This window comes from Myotis yumanensis, unplaced genomic scaffold (genome assembly GCF_028538775.1).
Source record: "Myotis yumanensis isolate MYYU_CA2020_CCGP unplaced genomic scaffold, mMyoYum1.0.hap1 SCAF_2, whole genome shotgun sequence".
NCBI classification, from domain to species: domain Eukaryota; kingdom Metazoa; phylum Chordata; class Mammalia; order Chiroptera; family Vespertilionidae; genus Myotis; species Myotis yumanensis.
In genome coordinates this window covers 21,331,389-21,347,675 of record NW_027223753.1, presented here as the reverse complement: position 1 = coordinate 21,347,675, position 16,287 = coordinate 21,331,389, and the positions used below count along the sequence as shown (strand labels likewise).

At 51.0% G+C, this 16,287-nt stretch overlaps 1 protein-coding gene across 5 annotated transcripts in view; it reads left to right on the top strand.

Annotated features, from left to right (window-relative positions):
* The first annotated feature begins 1,307 nt into the window (after positions 1 to 1,307).
* The window catches only part of PHC2 (polyhomeotic homolog 2), a 48,911-nt gene continuing 33,931 nt past the window's right edge, over positions 1,308 to 16,287 (top strand). For 2 of the 5 annotated variants that reach the window (XM_070404679.1, XM_070404678.1), the window contains exons 1-6: positions 1,308 to 1,460; positions 2,384 to 2,542; positions 3,525 to 3,602; positions 4,334 to 4,498; positions 6,592 to 6,678; positions 7,827 to 8,139. In XM_070404679.1, coding sequence (XP_070260780.1) covers positions 1,308 to 1,460; positions 2,384 to 2,542; positions 3,525 to 3,602; positions 4,334 to 4,498; positions 6,592 to 6,678; positions 7,827 to 8,139 — 955 coding nt within the window. Of the gene's footprint in view, positions 1,461 to 2,383; positions 2,543 to 3,524; positions 3,603 to 4,333; positions 4,499 to 6,525; positions 6,679 to 7,826; positions 8,140 to 16,287 lie in introns of all 5 variants that reach the window. The other 3 variants (XM_070404680.1, XM_070404677.1, XM_070404681.1) reach the window with 3 other exon arrangements.

Sequence of the window (16,287 nt, the reverse complement as noted above, 5' to 3'; positions counted from 1 at the left end):
GTGCCAGTGGGTAGAGGGAGGGAACAGCAATGCGGGGGGGCGGGGCAGGCACCATCCCCCTGATCGTCCCATCCAGTCGCCTCCGGCAGAAGGAGGCCAGACTGCTCCAACCAACTGAGCCACACTGGTTAGGGCAATAAATGTAGTTTTTGATGTAGGAAGGAATAGGTAGGAGGGAAAGTGTATATATGGAAATGAGGATTTTAGAAACAACATGAAAGAAGAAAAAGAAAGGGACTTGAACTCAAATCTGAGTATGCCTTTCTCACTACCCCTTCTTCCTCCCCAGCCCCTCTCCAATGCCAGTCATTGCCTCAAGGGGATGTGTGATTTCCAGTTCTGATCCAGATCAGAGGATGGTCCCTGAAGAATCTCTGGCCTCCTTAATGAGTGGGGTAGAAGGTCCCAAGGGGCACTGCCTCTTCCACACTGGAAGAGGACTGACCTATTAGCACTGGGACAGTCTCAATAACCACACAACAGCCAGCGCTTATGGAGCTCTCCACTCACTATATACCTGACGCTCTGCTAAGCACTTTGTATCATTGTTTTACTTTATCCTCCCAACAATCCATCCACTCTTACATCTGATAGTTAAGAGACAGAAGGTCAGAAAAGTGTGACTTGCCAAGCTTTCTCATCCAGTAAGTGGCAGGGCCAGGACATAAACCCAAGTCTTTCTGACTCCAAACCCTGCAATTTTAACCAAATTGCTCAACCTAATGCCCTACTCAGCTTTAGATTGGAGAGCACTCAGCAAGTACTTCATAAAGAAAACAGAGACTCCAAACATATTCAAAGTTCTTCCAGCTTTCAAAACAAAACAAACACTTCAGTTTATTTTATTGTCTCCTTATTGGCCTCTTCCTTTTATTCTGTTCTCTCTAGATTTTTATTCCCATTTCTTTCAATAACTGCCTGTAAAATGTGGAGAAATAATTAGTTCTCTGATATTCAGTATCTCCATCCACAGATAAAGGGCTGGATGGAGTGAGAGATGATCCCAGTAAGACCATTCCAGGAGCTCCACCTCCTCTCCTGGTTTTACTCCCTTGAGCAGAATGAACAGGTCATAGACTTTAGATCAGGCAGACCTGATTTCAACTCTCCCCTAGTGAACCTGCCTGGACCTGTCCTTCTGATGATAGGACCTCAGTGCAGTAGTCCCCCCACAGGCTGATGGGAAATTCCTGCATACGTGTGCCTGCTCTAGTAAGTGTTTTAATATTTCACTTCTGCCTTTTTCCTCCCAGCATCCGCCTGCTCTTCTGCCATCTGAACCCCCCGGCTGTGCCATCCCACAGGCCATGGAGAATGAGCTGCCGGTCCCCCATACATCCAGCAGTGCCAGTGTCGCCAGCAGTGCCAGCGGGGTCAGCAGCAGCAGCGGTGGAAGTGGCCGCCCCGCCGGGCCCCAGATTTCTGTGTACAGTGGCATCCCTGACCGACAGACGGTGCAGGTGAGATTCCAGCTGATCTTGGATTGAATTCCTTGGTCATCTCCAGGCCTGGCCAGGAGGGCCTGTCAGCGTGGTCTAGTGGAATAACTGTGGTGTTGAATCTGTGCAGTTAGAGGAGCCTTTTATCGTTTCCTCATTTCCTTGAGACTGGCTCAGCGAGTCCCATGAGGAAAGAGAGAATGGCAGTAAGGCCAGGGAGTGGGGGGTGGAGGGAGGGAGGGAAAGAATAGAGAGTAACGCATCACCCTGTGGCACTTGCCGGTTCTGCAAGCCCCAGGGGATTTCTTCAAAGGGACTGGTAGGACTTTCCAGGCAGCTAGGGGCACACCCTGGGAAGCAGTGCAAGTCTGCCCTGAGGGCCCTCCCCCCACCCCCCAAGCAGGGAGGATATAGCCGTTGGGTAAGTTTTAGTTGGCTGGTGTGTTGCTTAAGTGGCAATAGCCCTGTCCCCTTGTGAGTTGTCTCTTTCTTCCCACCACTTTCCTTCTCTCTGCCATGTTGAGTTTTGGTTCCCTCTGTCATCTTCCCTGTGTTCCTATCACCCTAATCTGAGGCTGAAGAATGGAAGGGAAGGGGAGTGTTATTGGCATGGGACACAGTGTCACTGGAGACTTCTGTCTCCCACAGCCTCCCCACCACCCTGAGAGTGAGTCAGAGCAGTGGTGGGCTGCCTTAAAGTCAAGGGGGGCAGCCAACACAGGGCAGACCATTCTGGGGGGCAATGCACTGAAGAGATGGAAGATAGATAAGGCAGAGATGCCTCCCTGAGAAGTGATTGGTTGTGGTGCTCGCAGACCTGGTGGCCTTCTCTGAGCAGTTGGGAAGAGAAGGGGTTGGCAGGCGTTGTTGCGGAAGGGGTGGGTCTGCAGGGGGTGAGCGGCACAGCTGTTGAGCGCTGTCTGCGCCTCCTCGGCCCCTCGCAGGTGATCCAGCAGGCCCTGCACAGGCAGCCCAGCACCGCGGCCCAGTACCTGCAGCAGATGTACGCCGCACAGCAGCAGCACCTCATGCTGCAGACGGCGGCCCTGCAGCAGCAGCACCTCAGCAGCGCGCAGCTCCAGAGCCTGGCGGCTGTGCAGCAGGTGAGAACGAGAGGGTGCTGCTGATGCCCCAGGGTCATGGTGGCTGCAGGAGTAAGAGAAGTGGGCACTGCACACGTGCTCCGTGCATGCTCTCCCTGGACCCTCACAGAACCCCAGAAGTAGGTGTGATTGTCGTCGGCGTCCTCTGACAGATGAGGAAGAAGGCTCTGGGAGGCTACACACGTGGCCCAAGGTCACACAGCTCCTGAGTGGAGCGGCTGGAACCCTCAGCCCGCCCAGCCCAGCCCCGGCCTTCCTCACCAGGTCACTGCACCACAGAGACAGGACTGAGGGTCACAGAGGTCCACAAGCAAAGGCATCGCTCATTCAGCTTGCCTCTCTACCTTCAGTGCCTGAGAAGAACTCATCGTTCATTCATTCAACAAAATATTTTATGGACCTACTATATGCCAGAGTTTATGTCAGGCACTGAGTATACTGTGGATTCTGTCTTCTTGGAGCTCATAGTGGGGAGACAGCCAGTAAACAGAAATCCAAATAGACAAGGAAACAAAATATGTGCCCATCTCAGTTGTGGTAAGCTGTGACTGAATAACAAGGAAGACCTTAGATTGGGCGGCCAGGGAAGGCCTCTCTGGTGGATAACATTGACGCTACCCTTGAAGGGTGACAAGAAGCTGGCCAAGGGGAGAGGGTAGGCTGGGGGCCCAGATATGATGGAGTGAGGAGGAGTGGAGGACTGAGAGAGCTGGAAACTTTGCTAATAACCATAGCTGACAATTGGAGTGCTTACATGCAAATGCTTTGCCTTGCTCAATCCTTTTAACAACCGTACAAGGTAGACACTGTTATTGTCCTCACGTTATGAAAAAGGAAACTGAGGCACTTGCTTAAGGTCACACAGATGAGGCAGAATGGATGTTTGACTCCTTCCCACCCTGTCGTACTTCCTTGGAAGGTGAGAGCCTGGGCGGGACTAAGGGAGATCTGGGACTCTAGTGATAAGAATTGTCCTTTCCAGGCGAGCCTGGTGGCCAACAGACAAGGGAGCACCGCCGGCAGCAGTGTGTCTGCACAGGCCCCGGCCCAGTCATCCTCGGTGAGTAGATGGGGGGCAGCGGGCAGAGCCCCCAATCCAGGACCAGCTCCGTCCTCCTTGCCCAAGACCCAGTGGTGGGGAATCCTCAGCCATGTGGAGTCATGGCTGGGATCTATTACTCTTCCAGAAATAATACGTGTCTCTCCCTAGCCCTTACTTTAACAACTCCCTGTCATCGTTCCAGGGCCAAGGCTCTCTGTTCATAGCTCAGTTCTCTCACCATTGGACCCTCCTGCAGCTCTGCACACAGGCCAGAGATGGGGCAGCACTGGGGGAAGATCCAGGGCCAAGGACCAGAGATGGTTCTAAAGCAGCGGTTCTCAACCTGTGGGTCGCGACCCCTTTGGGGGTCGAACGACCCTTTCACAGGGGTTGCCTAAGACCATTGGAAAACACATACATAATTACATATTGTTTTTGTGATTCATCACTATGCTTTACTTATGTTCAGTTTGTAACAATGAAAATACATCCTGCATATCAGATATTTATATTACGATTCATAACAGTAGCAAAATTACAGTTATGAAGTAGCAACGAAAATAATTTTATGGTTGGAGGTCACCACAACATGAGGAACTGTATTAAAGGGTCGCAGCATTAGGAAGGTTGAGAACCACTGTTCTAGAGAAAGCCGAATCCACCCAGGGACAGAGAAGGAGGAGGAAGAGATGGGGCGCGGAGGTAACCAACAGGACCTCCTGTTTCCTACTGTGTGTCTCTCCCATCAGATCAATCTGGCAGCCTCCCCAGCGGCAGCCCAGCTCATCAACCGGGCTCAGAGTGTGAACTCAGCAACCGCCTCGGGCATCGCCCAGCAGGCTGTGCTCTTGGGCAACACATCTTCTCCCGCCCTGACTGCAAGCCAAGCACAGATGTATCTGAGGGCACAGATGGTGAGTACCCAGCCTGGGCCACAGCTCAGGTGGGCCAGGGGAACAGGCAGAGAGTCTGAGCGATGAGAGATGGAGAAGGGTAGGGATTAGTCCAGGTCGGGGAAGAAGCCTAGGAGACAGTCGGCAGAGATAAGGGTGGAATAAAGAAGGGAGGGGAGCTGGAAAGCTGAGTGGGAGCTTTGGTATGGGCTCACTGACAAGGACGGGGGTGGGAGGTGGGGTTTCCAGGCTGAAACAGTTACCCATGATGCCTCCTTTCCTTCCCCTCCGAGAGTGAAACAGAACTGTGCTCCTCTTTTCAGAAACCACTTTCTAACACTAATTAGGGTAGACAATGTGGGAGTCCTTGCCTCAACGGTCTGTACACTCAGGCACATCAGATAAGCAAGCACAGAAACATCCATATACTGCACAGAAATGGGGACATCGGTCTTAGCTCACTGTGACAGTCCTTGCTGGTGGTCAAGGGCCAAAGGTGCATTTCGGCTCAGATAGTGAAGGTGGCAGCCAGCGTCAGGACATGCTGGTGCCTCCACTGCCCTCCCAGCTGGGCCCCATGCTAATCAGGGTCACCCTAGCAGTTGTTTATCAGGTGGGCATGTTTGGGTCAAATGTACTCAGGACGGCATCGACCCTGGACATGCATACCTAAGATCTCTCCTCTACACCTGGCCCTGAGGGCTGCAGAGGCCCTTAGGAACTTAAGAGGTTCCTAAGATTTGGAAGAATTTCCTGGGAAAATAGCAGCATGCCCTCTAAGAGGCAGTAGCATCTACTGGTTCTATGCTCAGCTCTGTCCAGTCTCATGTCTCCCATCCTGAAGATGCCTCCCTCGAGCTCCTTGACACACAGTCCTACCCTCCTTCACTCCTGCGGCCAGAATTTGACACTCAGAGCCTTTCTAGTCTTGCTCCTGCACTTCCGTTCCTGACTCTGAGTTCATTGCTTGGGGTGCAGCTCCATTCCCAGGGACTAGCCAGCCGTGGGCAAACTACAGCCCGCGGGCCGGATTCGGCCCGTTTGAAATGAATAAAACTAAAAAAAAAAGACCATACCCTTTTATGTAATGATGTTTACTTTGAATTTATGTTAGTTCACACAAACACTCCATCCATGCTTTTGTTCCGGCCTTCTGGTCCAGTTTAAGAACCCATTGTGGCCCTCGAGTCAAAAAGTTTGCCCACCCCTGAACTAGCCCCTTAGACACACAGCTTAGACTAGACTTCCACTTCTCTAGGGAAACAGCCACACTGTGGCACTGCCCACGCCGGCCTTTGTCTTCAGTTACTCATTCCCTTGCCCAACTCAACTGACCCAACTGAGTCCCGAAGCTTGTCTGCCTCCCTCCCCAGAGCAGAGCATACATGCACGGAGGGTGCCTCACAGAGTTCTCAAGACACCAGCATGTCCACATTGACCCCAGGCTAGACTCACAGAGGTGGAAGTGTCATGCAGAGACCATCACATAGACTGCACTGCGCCCCGTGGAAGGAGATGCAGACACAAGTACAGCTCTAGATGCTCTGCTTCCTCTACCACTGTTGTCTACACGAGTGCGTGCGCGCGCGAGCGCACACACACACACACACACACACACGCACACCCCTAAACTTAACTAAAAATTGAGCAAATCATCCCTTCTGGAGCCGAGTCCTGTTCTGACCCAACCTAGAGTCAGGAGTGGGTGAGACCTAGCCAGTGATCCTAGGGCATCTATTTCAGCCCGGGGTCCCTGCCCCCAGGAGGCTGAGGAGAGAGTGACTAGGATGTCCTGCGAATGTAGGTCCCCTCTAGGATGAGCTCCTCACAGAGGCTGCTGCAGTAAACCTGACTTGGGTACAGCCCCAGGGTGGCTCTCCCCCACCCCTCACTGCCCAGCCTAGATCAGGATTTTCAGAGGATCCCTTTGGACTCCTTCCCTTTCTTGCCTCCCTAGTTCCCCATATCTGCTCGCTGGCTAAACTGTCTGTCCTGTGGCTGAGCCCACATTGGGCAGGTAAAAGGCGCCTCGTTTCCTGTGATTCCAGGCCCAGCCAGGTAACCTGGTGCAGGTAGCTAGGAGCCTAGGCGGCACTGTTCCTTTGTCCCCTCAGCTCATCTTCACGCCCACGGCCACCGTCGCTACTGTGCAGCCTGAGCTCGGCACTGGCTCCCCCGCCCGGCCCCCCACCCCCGCCCAGGTGAGGATTCCATGCTTGTGGGAGGGCAGGGGGGTGGGTACCCCTTGACTGATACTGGGTATGGGCCCAAGCCCTGGTGGAGCTTTGAATCTTTGGAAAGACTGGAATCTCCTAGGAAAGCAGGTGGGAGACTGGACGGCCCAATGCACCCAGACCTGCTCCTTCGTTCCCCACTGAGAAGGCCTCAGCCACTCCTGACCCTGTTCCTGCAACAATGGTCAGGCGTCAGAGCAGCATGCTGAGGCCAGCGTGGTTGCCAGTAATGGCCCGGTGGTCTTTGCTAGCTTTGTACCTTACGCTCGCCCTCCCCAATGTAACTTCTGCTGCTTCGGTTGCTTTCAAGTGGAAAATCCCCCTCTGGTTACATAGACTAGCGCCTCTAGGAATCAGGGGAAATGGCATGGAAGGGGGAGGGAAAATGAGTCCTGGGTCCCTACCCTCTGCTGGAAGCCCGCAGGTACTGCTATGGGCAGTAAAGATCTTATGGGAAGCCCGGAGGAGGAACACCTCCCACTCCCATCACCCCATCCCCAGCTACAGAACGGGGACCACGTGGAGGACACTTGGTAGCAAGATCATCGGATTTGTCAGATGAGAATCTGGCACAGCCTCGTATGTCCAGCAGAGGGCACCAGGGACCAGGTTGAATAAGCAGGCCCAACTGGTACACAGCTTATTCTGGGGACCAGATAATCCTCTGCCTGGTGGCCTTGCTGGTTAATTAACTTTCCATTTTGCCCTGGCCTTTTCCAGTGTGGCAAGCACATGCCCTGCGGTACCTGGGAATTCTTTCTAAGTGGTCTGCATCCCATCCTGCTAGTTTGGAGGAGGCGGGAATTAACAGAAGGGAGAGCGCCTGGCCTGCCTGCCCGGGCCTGCCCCAGCCTGGGCCATCCTCCCTTCTCAGAACTCCATTTCTTCTGCTGGTGGATCCAATTAATAGCACTCTCTCTTGTCCCCTTTAGAGCCTCTACCTGCTCCTGGTTTCTCTTTCAGCCCTAACTCATTCTTTCTCTTTGTCTCTTATTTCATACACGATCCTATTCAGCTATTCCTGAATCTATCCCTAACTCCTTCCCTGTCTTAGTTGTGTGTTGGCATTGCTCCTACCCACATTCTCTGGACTCCTGTAGACCCCTCTTTTCCAGGTACAGAACTTGACCCTCCGAACACAGCAGACACCAGCTGCAGCAGCTTCGGGCCCTTCCCCCACTCAGCCTGTCCTGCCCAGCTTGGCCCTGAAACCCACGCCAGGTGGCAGCCAGCCTCTTCCTACCCCGTCACAGGGCAGAAACACTGCTCAGGGTTCCCCTGCAGGTGCCAAGTCTGGCCTAACTGACAGTGTGATGGAGCCACTCAAGAAAGGAGATGGCAACAGCAGTGTGCCAGGGAGCTTGGAGGGCCGGGCTGGGCTCAGCCGGATGGTGCCCGCTGTGGCTGCCCATCCCCTCATTGCACCAGGTAAGGGCTCCAGGAAGAAGGATCCTATCCCAGAAAACTGTGGGCCAGGGAAAACTTTCCGACTTTCCTTTTCTCCAGGGACATGCTAAGATCCCAGCCATGTGTCTCTCCCCTCCTCCAATCTTGAAATGCTCATTAGCTCCTCAATCTGTTTCATGCTTCTCATCCAGCTTTAAAAGGAAGCCACATCCGTTGAACTAAATGAGTCCTTCACAGGGGGCACAGCAGTGAAGCTCAGAGTGTGCAATTATAGCTGTTGACCCTGTGTGGGTGGAGGTTGGCAACGAGACTATTTTGAAATTCTCTAAGAGTCAGCAAAAAGGATGGGGCCAGCCAGAGGCATGTAAGAACACATGGGGCGATGAGGAAGAGGGAAGTCGTTTTCTCATCATTCCACAGACATTTGTTGACCAGTATTTGCCAGTTGTATTGCCAGTTCTGGATATGTGGGGATCAATAAGACGGGGCCTGCCCTGGAGGAGAGCACAGACTGGAAGGACAGACGGGTACAGTGTGATGAGTGCTGTAACGTGTGAGCCCAGCACTGTCGGAACCCAGTGCACTGTCTGTCCTTGGGGAGGAGACGCAAGAAAGGTCCCAAAGAGGTCACGCGAGAATAAATGTAGCAGATTTTTAAAAAATAATCCAGCAAGTCACTTGTGAGGCGAGTTCTCTGAAGGAGGTGAATCAGTCTTCCCCAGGGCCAGGCTCCTTTCCCTGCCTGCTAAAATTCTCCCAGCGCCGCCTCTTGTCGGCCATCTCTGATGGGAAGAACCTGCCAAGAGCCCTAGAAGCCTGACTTTCCCTTCCAGAGAGCAAGACCAAGCTGTTCTAACACAGAAATAAATATGGCGGTGGGCCACGTGGCTTTGCGTTAAAGAGAGACTCAGCCTGGTCACATCCCTGAGACCATCCCTTGCCCTCGGACCTCATCCAATCTATTTTTTTCTTGAGAACCTACTCTGCTTGTTACTAATGAACCAAGATGGTCAAAATATGATTCCTTACCTAAAGGAATGTATAGTCAAAAGGACAGAGCCAGATATATAAGGAAATCCATTCAGTCATAAATTCCATTAAAGGAATAAGTACGGGGTAAGTGGGCACAGAGCACAGGTGGTCACTTCAGCACCAGGCAGGATGGTCGGGTGAAATGGCGCGTGAGTCTTGAAGTATGAGCAGTTGACTCAGCAGGCAAAGTGGACGAAGGTATTCGAGTGAGGAAAGCATTATGACAGTGAGCTGGGAAGAATCTGATTTAAAGTCCTCTATTCGCCTTTTTGAGGTTTCAAGGACCAAGGGTTGGTCTCTACCTCCCGTGGTCACTACAGAACCTTTGGAGGCCTCACTGCCCTGTGGCTCCAGGTGTCTCTCTCTGTCTGGCATTGCTTTCTCCAGAGACTGGTCCAGTCTCTTCCTTTAGGGGGAAAGGAACTGAGGCTCAGAGGTAAAGACAGGTTCCTAGAGTGACTTGATAGCAGCTTGGACTAGAGCAGTGATGGTGAACCTATGACACGCGTGTCAGAGGTGACACGCGAACTCATTTTTTTGGTTGATTTTTCTTTGTTAAATGGTATTTAAATATATAAAATAAATATCAAAAATATAAATCTTTGTTTTACTATAGTTGCAAATATCAAAAAATTTCTATATGTGACACAGCACTAGAGTTAAGTTAGGGTTTTTCAAAATGCTGACACGCCGAGCTCAAAAGGTTCGCCATCACTGGACTAGAGCAAGGACCCCAAGTTAGCATTTCTTCTACTTACTCATTCAGTGCACAAACCCTAGAGCAGAACTGGGAACCAAGTCTGGCTGAGTCAGATCCTGGATCTCAGGCATCTAGCCGTGTTTGCCTCTCTCAGTTCTGACAGTAATTTGGGGCTTTCTAGGCCTTTCTTATTTCTGACCTGAAGCTCAAAGAGCCAGCGGTTCTGAGACTGTCCTGGGGTTTACAGAGTCTAATGGAGGGCTCTCTTCTCTCAAGCCTGGTCAGGGTGACTGCAGGTGAGTCACAGGCTGAGGTCCAGAGCCCAGGTGTGGCTGGGACTGACAGTATGTGGCTCTCTGCAGTACAGGGACCAGTGGTTCCACAGAACTTTCTATGGAGCAGCTGTGAGCTGCGGACCACAAAGACCTCTCCCCCAGAGACACAAATCAGTAGGCTTTGCATTGTTTCTGCCTCCCACCATCCCCTCCTATTCTTCCTTTCTTATCTCACCCCTTCCTCTCTGTAAACCCTAGGGTTCCACTCCCCCACCCCCACCTCCCAGATGGATGACAGCGGTGGTTCAGGATGCTGCAGATCCTCTCAGGGCCCCTGGAACAAACAAACAAACAAAAAGACTGAACTAACCCTATGACCTGATGCAGGGGCGGGGGTGGGGTGGAAGGGCTGCCTGGAGCGGCACCTGCCCTGGGCCCCGCAGTTCCCCAGGCGGAGGTAACTCCTGGCCTCCTGCCCAGTCAACCCACTGCAAGTGGAATGATCAGAGCATGCGTGCATGCCAGTTGAGGGGGGTGGGGGGGAGCACAGGGCGTTTTTTTGTTTGTTATTGGAGCATTTTTTGAGCTGGCTGGCTGGCTGCCCTCAGGGAAAGTAACCAGTGGAGACTTGCGGTGGAGGGGCCGTGGAGGGAGTAGAGCAGAGGGGAATGTGTTCTCCTGGGGGCTGTTTCCTCCCAGAGCAGGCAAAGACTCTAGTCCCAGCTGGGACTGCTCCCACTGACAGCTGTTTGGGGGCAAAGCCCCTCCCCCATGGCAAGCTCCCCGCTGTTCCTGCTCCTGTCACCTTGGCAACCGGCTTCTTTAGGCTCTGCAAATAGAAAAGGTCCCTTAAGCCCTGAAAAGGAGTGGGGGAGGGGAGTAAGGGGCGGAGAGCAGAGCCTAAGAGGTTGGGCTTCTCAGTGACCAGGACTGAACCACGGAGGACAGAGAGGGGCAGGCGGCAGGGTCCCAGGGCCTGGTCTCCAGGGAAGCCCAGTCCTAAGGGAGCTGGGTTCTTGGAGTCCTCATTCTAGTGGATAAACCTGAGGCCTTGGGTGCCGTCTGGCCCAAAGGTGAGGAGAAAGTTGCTGACCGGGAGGGAGATGCTGTGACAAAAGGGAACTGTCTGTTCATTGAAAACCCTGCGCCCTTTTCACACAATCTTTCACACAATCGTGCCGCAGATGCCCGTTTTTGTTCTGCCTCCTCGTCCCTCCTCAGGTCTCACGGAGGAGAGAGAATGCTCTGTTGGAAAGGACTGCACATAGCGGCTTTGTTTATCACAGAGAGGGTTTTGTGTCGGGGAGCAGTGATTTCTGTCTGTGATAGGCTGGACAGTGGGATGCTTGCTGATTCCAGGAATCTGGCCCACCATATCTCCCTCCCAAGCGGCTGCCAAACTGGGAGTAGACACACCTTTACTTAGAGAATCTAATAAAAAACAGAACATGCAGGTGCGCCTGTTATCTGGCTAGAATCAAAATTCCTAACCATTTTGATATAGAATCATGCAAGTAGCCATGAAGATCATTTCAACTATCCATTGTAGGACCAAGTTTAGATTACTAAGAATCTCCTTATATTGGGGGGAATCCACAGGATATCAGTGGAATTTTATACTTCGTTCAATAACATCCCTCAGCATGGATGAGAGAGAGAGAGAGAGAGCGCTGTGATGCACAGAGGACCTTGGAACTGTTGAGCACTCCTCCTTTCCTGGCATTCCTCACCCCAGGCTCCTGTTATGTATATTACTTCCATGGCTACTGCCAGCTAAGAATAGTAATTACAGTTCATGAACAATTTAATTCCAGGCACTGTACTAAATGCCTTACCTATATATCTCATTTAATCCTAGCAATGATTATTTCATCTCACAAATTAAGAAGATATGGCTTAGAAAGAATAACTGTCATCCCCAAATAGTTTTTTCTCTTTAATTGTCCAGTTCAGCTCAGCAAATTTTCATTTAGCATCTATTATGTGCCAAACATAATGCTAACCATATGGGAGTCACAGAGAGGGGCAAGTTTGAATTCCAATAGGGGCTGTGGAAATTTGAGTTGCACCTTGACAAATGAGTAAGTTTCAAGAACTGAACAGAAGGAGGATGATCTCCGTTGGCACTGGGCAGTACCTACACCCGAGAGGCCATGTGTGCCTCTGACCATCTGTTCATGTAGGTGGGACCTGCTCCTCCTCCCCTTCCCCTGCCCCACTGCCATGAGCTCTGGGACACCCAGAAGACCTTTCCCCCCGTCTCCCTTGTGTTTTATTCCAACACTTAGCCCCCAGCGGAGCTTGTCTGTTCTTACGTTTCAAAAATCTACCAACTGTCCACAGATGGCTTTTATGCATCCATCCCTGCCCTCATCCTCGCTCCCCAGAGGCTGCCAGCCAGAGACAGGATATTCCCACTTGGATACCTCCCCACCTGATTTGACATGTTTAACATTTGGAGAATTCATAAACAAACAACCAGGAGTCTTCCTCTACGAAGGGGTCCCCTTTCCCAGTTCCTGACCGCTGCTCACAGTCGTGAGGTTTTCCTGTGCGCCAGGCTCACAGTCTCAGGCTTATTTTAACTTAATTTTCCTTCCCCGGGGGTCGGGGGTGGGTTATAAATGGGAAAAGCACAGGCTTTGGACTTAGACCTGGTTTCAGACCCCAGCTTCATCACTAGTTTTATGACCATCATCAATTGCCTAATGTCTGTAAACATCAATTCATTTATAAAACAAAGATGATTATATTTACCACAGGCTGTAAAGGTGAATGAGGTGGCCTGCAAAGTGACCACCAAAGAGTAGGCTCACGGCAGGCTTAACTGGTTGCCAGGACGTCCTGCTCACAGCTGCTGAATCATCTTCCCCAGAGATTCTTTCTTCCTTGGCCAGAAACCCTGCACTGTGTCTTTAGTTCCTACTTTGTCAGTTGCAATGCCCCGACTATGGGAGAGACTCAATCAATAGCACGTAAGGGCTTCCTGATAGACTGACTCTGCCCTGGGGGTCGCTTCCCGACGCTCCCCCCTTGCCCATTGCACCACTCTCACTGCCGTGGCTTCCTCACACAGGCCTCCTGCCTCTTCCCCACTCCCACCCCTTTATGACTTTGACCTCCCACCTTCTGGCATAACACTCCCCTGTCACTGTCCATCCCTCCAAGATCACCTCTGAGGGTCTCCACAGCCTCCCGCTAAGCCTCCAAGGCCTGCGTGTTCTGTGTGCTTCCCGACTCGCACCATGCACTCGCCCAGCAGCACTTTTTGAGCATTTGTTACATGAAGGCACTGGGCCTCATCTGTCAGACGCAGTGGATTGCCCCCTAACTGACTGCACTGTAGAAGTCACTTGGAAACCACTCTCAGCTTTTGCTTGTAAAACGGGAATGCTGCCCATTTGCCTGAGAGGCTTATTATAAGGAATACATGAGACTCAAATGATGAAAAATGCTTTGAGGCATTCAAAGCAACATACAAATAGCTACCATTTATTGAGCATCTCCTAGGTATAAACAACGGCAGTAAACATCTTTGTGGTTTAAGCATAATATTCCCTTTGATTCTAACTTCTCTATGTAGTATATATCACCATTTACGGAACAGGAAATCCACTTACAGAGAGGTTAAGCAGTTTGTCTAAGACTGCACAGCCTAGAGGTGGCAGAACCAAGACTCAAAGCAGATCTGTCTGACTCTAAAACCCATGCCTTTAGCTCCTTAGGCTGCACTCCCTATCATCCTTCTGCCAGGGATGGGGTAGTTTCATTTTAATGCTCCAGGCTGCCTGGTAAGGAATCCTGCTCACAGAGGATTTGGGTGGCTTTGCCAGCGGGCTGCAGAGCGGCCTAAGGACACAAAAGCGTAGGTGCACCGCCGCAGAGAGCCCCTCAGTTGGCAGCCCTGATTTTATAACCCAGTTTCCTCTTACAGGGAAACTTCCCTTCACTCTGCTTCCCACCCCACCCCCACCCCCACCCCCACCCCCAGATTCCTCCCAACCCTCAGCTCCGAGGAACTGCACCTCGGAACATTCATGTGACTGTTGCTTTCAGTTTTCCTAAAAGGAGCTTCCTTGTCTGGGTGTATCAGACTCTGACCTCTGGAGTCGACCTCAATCTCAGTTATACCCTGAGGCCTGAGACATCTTTGGAGCTGAGCGGCCTCCTGAGGGTGCCAGCATCATTTAGACCTAAAATTGCCTCCTCTCTGGCTTTTCTCCCAGAGACACCCTGGGTTCAGCGGTACAGGATGCCCTACAGGTTCCTGAATGCACCCCTGTATTTTATAGCCCCAACTCTTCCCACATGCTGTTCCTTTTGTCATCTTCCTAACTCTGGATGGTGCTAATACTTTCTTCATCTGGGAAATCTTCTCTGCTCCCCTTCCCAAGCTGAACCCCCTTTTCTGTGTCCTCAGCATTCGGCCCTTATCTCCTATCATAACATTTACCAAGTTATGCTGAGAAATCTGTTCACCAGCTGTCCTTTCACTGAACTGTTATCTACCACATTCTAGGGGCCATGTTGTAGGCAGCACCAAACATAGTACCTGGCCTGCAGTGGGTGCTTAGTAATGTTTGTGGAATGACTGAATGGCTGAAAGTATCTCTTCATGTAACTTTCTAAACCTTGAACAGTAGCAGGTTGTAAAAAGTTATGCCATTCCTCTCTCACAGGTACCCTCCCCTTGTAATATTCCTGTAGCTCCAAACTCTAACCAGTTATTGACTGGGATGCTTACAGCACCTGTAGACTTTAGGACAAGAGTGCCAGCATTTCGGGAAAGTGGGCTGAGTCCTGCATCCTTGAAGCCTTGAGATCAATAGAGATCCATTACTGATAAGTTGACAGTGGATGCAGTGAAGGGGCGTGTCAGTAATCCCTCACAGTCAGCCCTCCTGCCTGGAGGAAACCAGCCGTTTGGGAACAGCAGTGGGCCTCTTCAGATTCTAAGGAGGCTGTTCAAGGTTAGAGCACCAAACCGTTCCCTGAGTCTCCTTTTAGCTGGGCCCTAATTCCTGCAGACCCCAGGCCTGCCCCTCCCCTGCTCCCCAGCAGAAAGGGCTGATGAAGCCTTCCAAAGCTGTGGCTGAGGTCCCATGGAACCAACCCTTTGATCCTTAGAAGCAATGAACTTCCTAGCAATGGGGAGTGGGAGCTAAAATGGGTGCAGGAAAAAATGAAACTATTGGACCTTAGGGAAAATATAAGAAGGAAGGTCCAGAGAGATTTCTGTGCATCAGTTTCATAAAGGGATATGCCCCATTCTAACTGTGGAAGAGGGATGTGGCCACCTCGGTAGCATGGCTTCAACAGGAAAGCCCTCCTTCACCACCCACACTGAGCTGGGGGGCTGGGAGAGGGAGAATAATTCATTGGCCTTACCATGATCAGCAGCAAACATTTGCTAAGCATCTACAAACGTGTAGAGTATTATGTTGGACAATGCGGAAGATAAAAGATACATAAAAACTTCCCAGTTGAGTTAAAGCCATTTTTAATTTTTTTAAAAAAAGAAACATAAGACATCTTTGACTATAAAACCATGCAATCTGGTTGGATAGATAGGAAATGAACAAACAAAAGAATGCAAGTATTTCTGTTTAATCCAAGACACCACTGATTATAAGAGGCACCGTTATTTTTTTTAACTAAGAAAAGCACTGCCAATTAAACCCACATCATCAACTGTATATGCATTCCAATTCAAAAGACATTAAAATGAGAGGTGGGAGAGACGAGTTAATTTTTAAGAATCAATGGGATACATATACAAGATAGTAAATGTTATCACAAGTTGAATCAAACAAGCAAACAAAAGCATTCAGGAATTCCGAGGGAAAACTCACAGTTGAGGGTTAAGGCAAAGAGGGAGAAAACAGGAGCTGAGCCTGCGCCAGAGAAGCTTATGCCTCAGATCATTGAAGCAGGAGGAGGGAACTCCAGGAACAGGAGGCTGAAACTGAACCCAAAAGGGGCTGCGATGTCCTGAGGATGAGGAGCAGGGCCGTTAAGGTGAGTTGAAGGTTAGCACAGGAAGGTAGTGAGCAGAGGCTGGACAGGGGGAAAGTCTTCCATAAACAGAATGGTCTGCAGGGTGGCACCCACCTCATCCATGTTCTGTTTTTTGTGTGGTTGTTTTTCAAGTTTTAATAAATC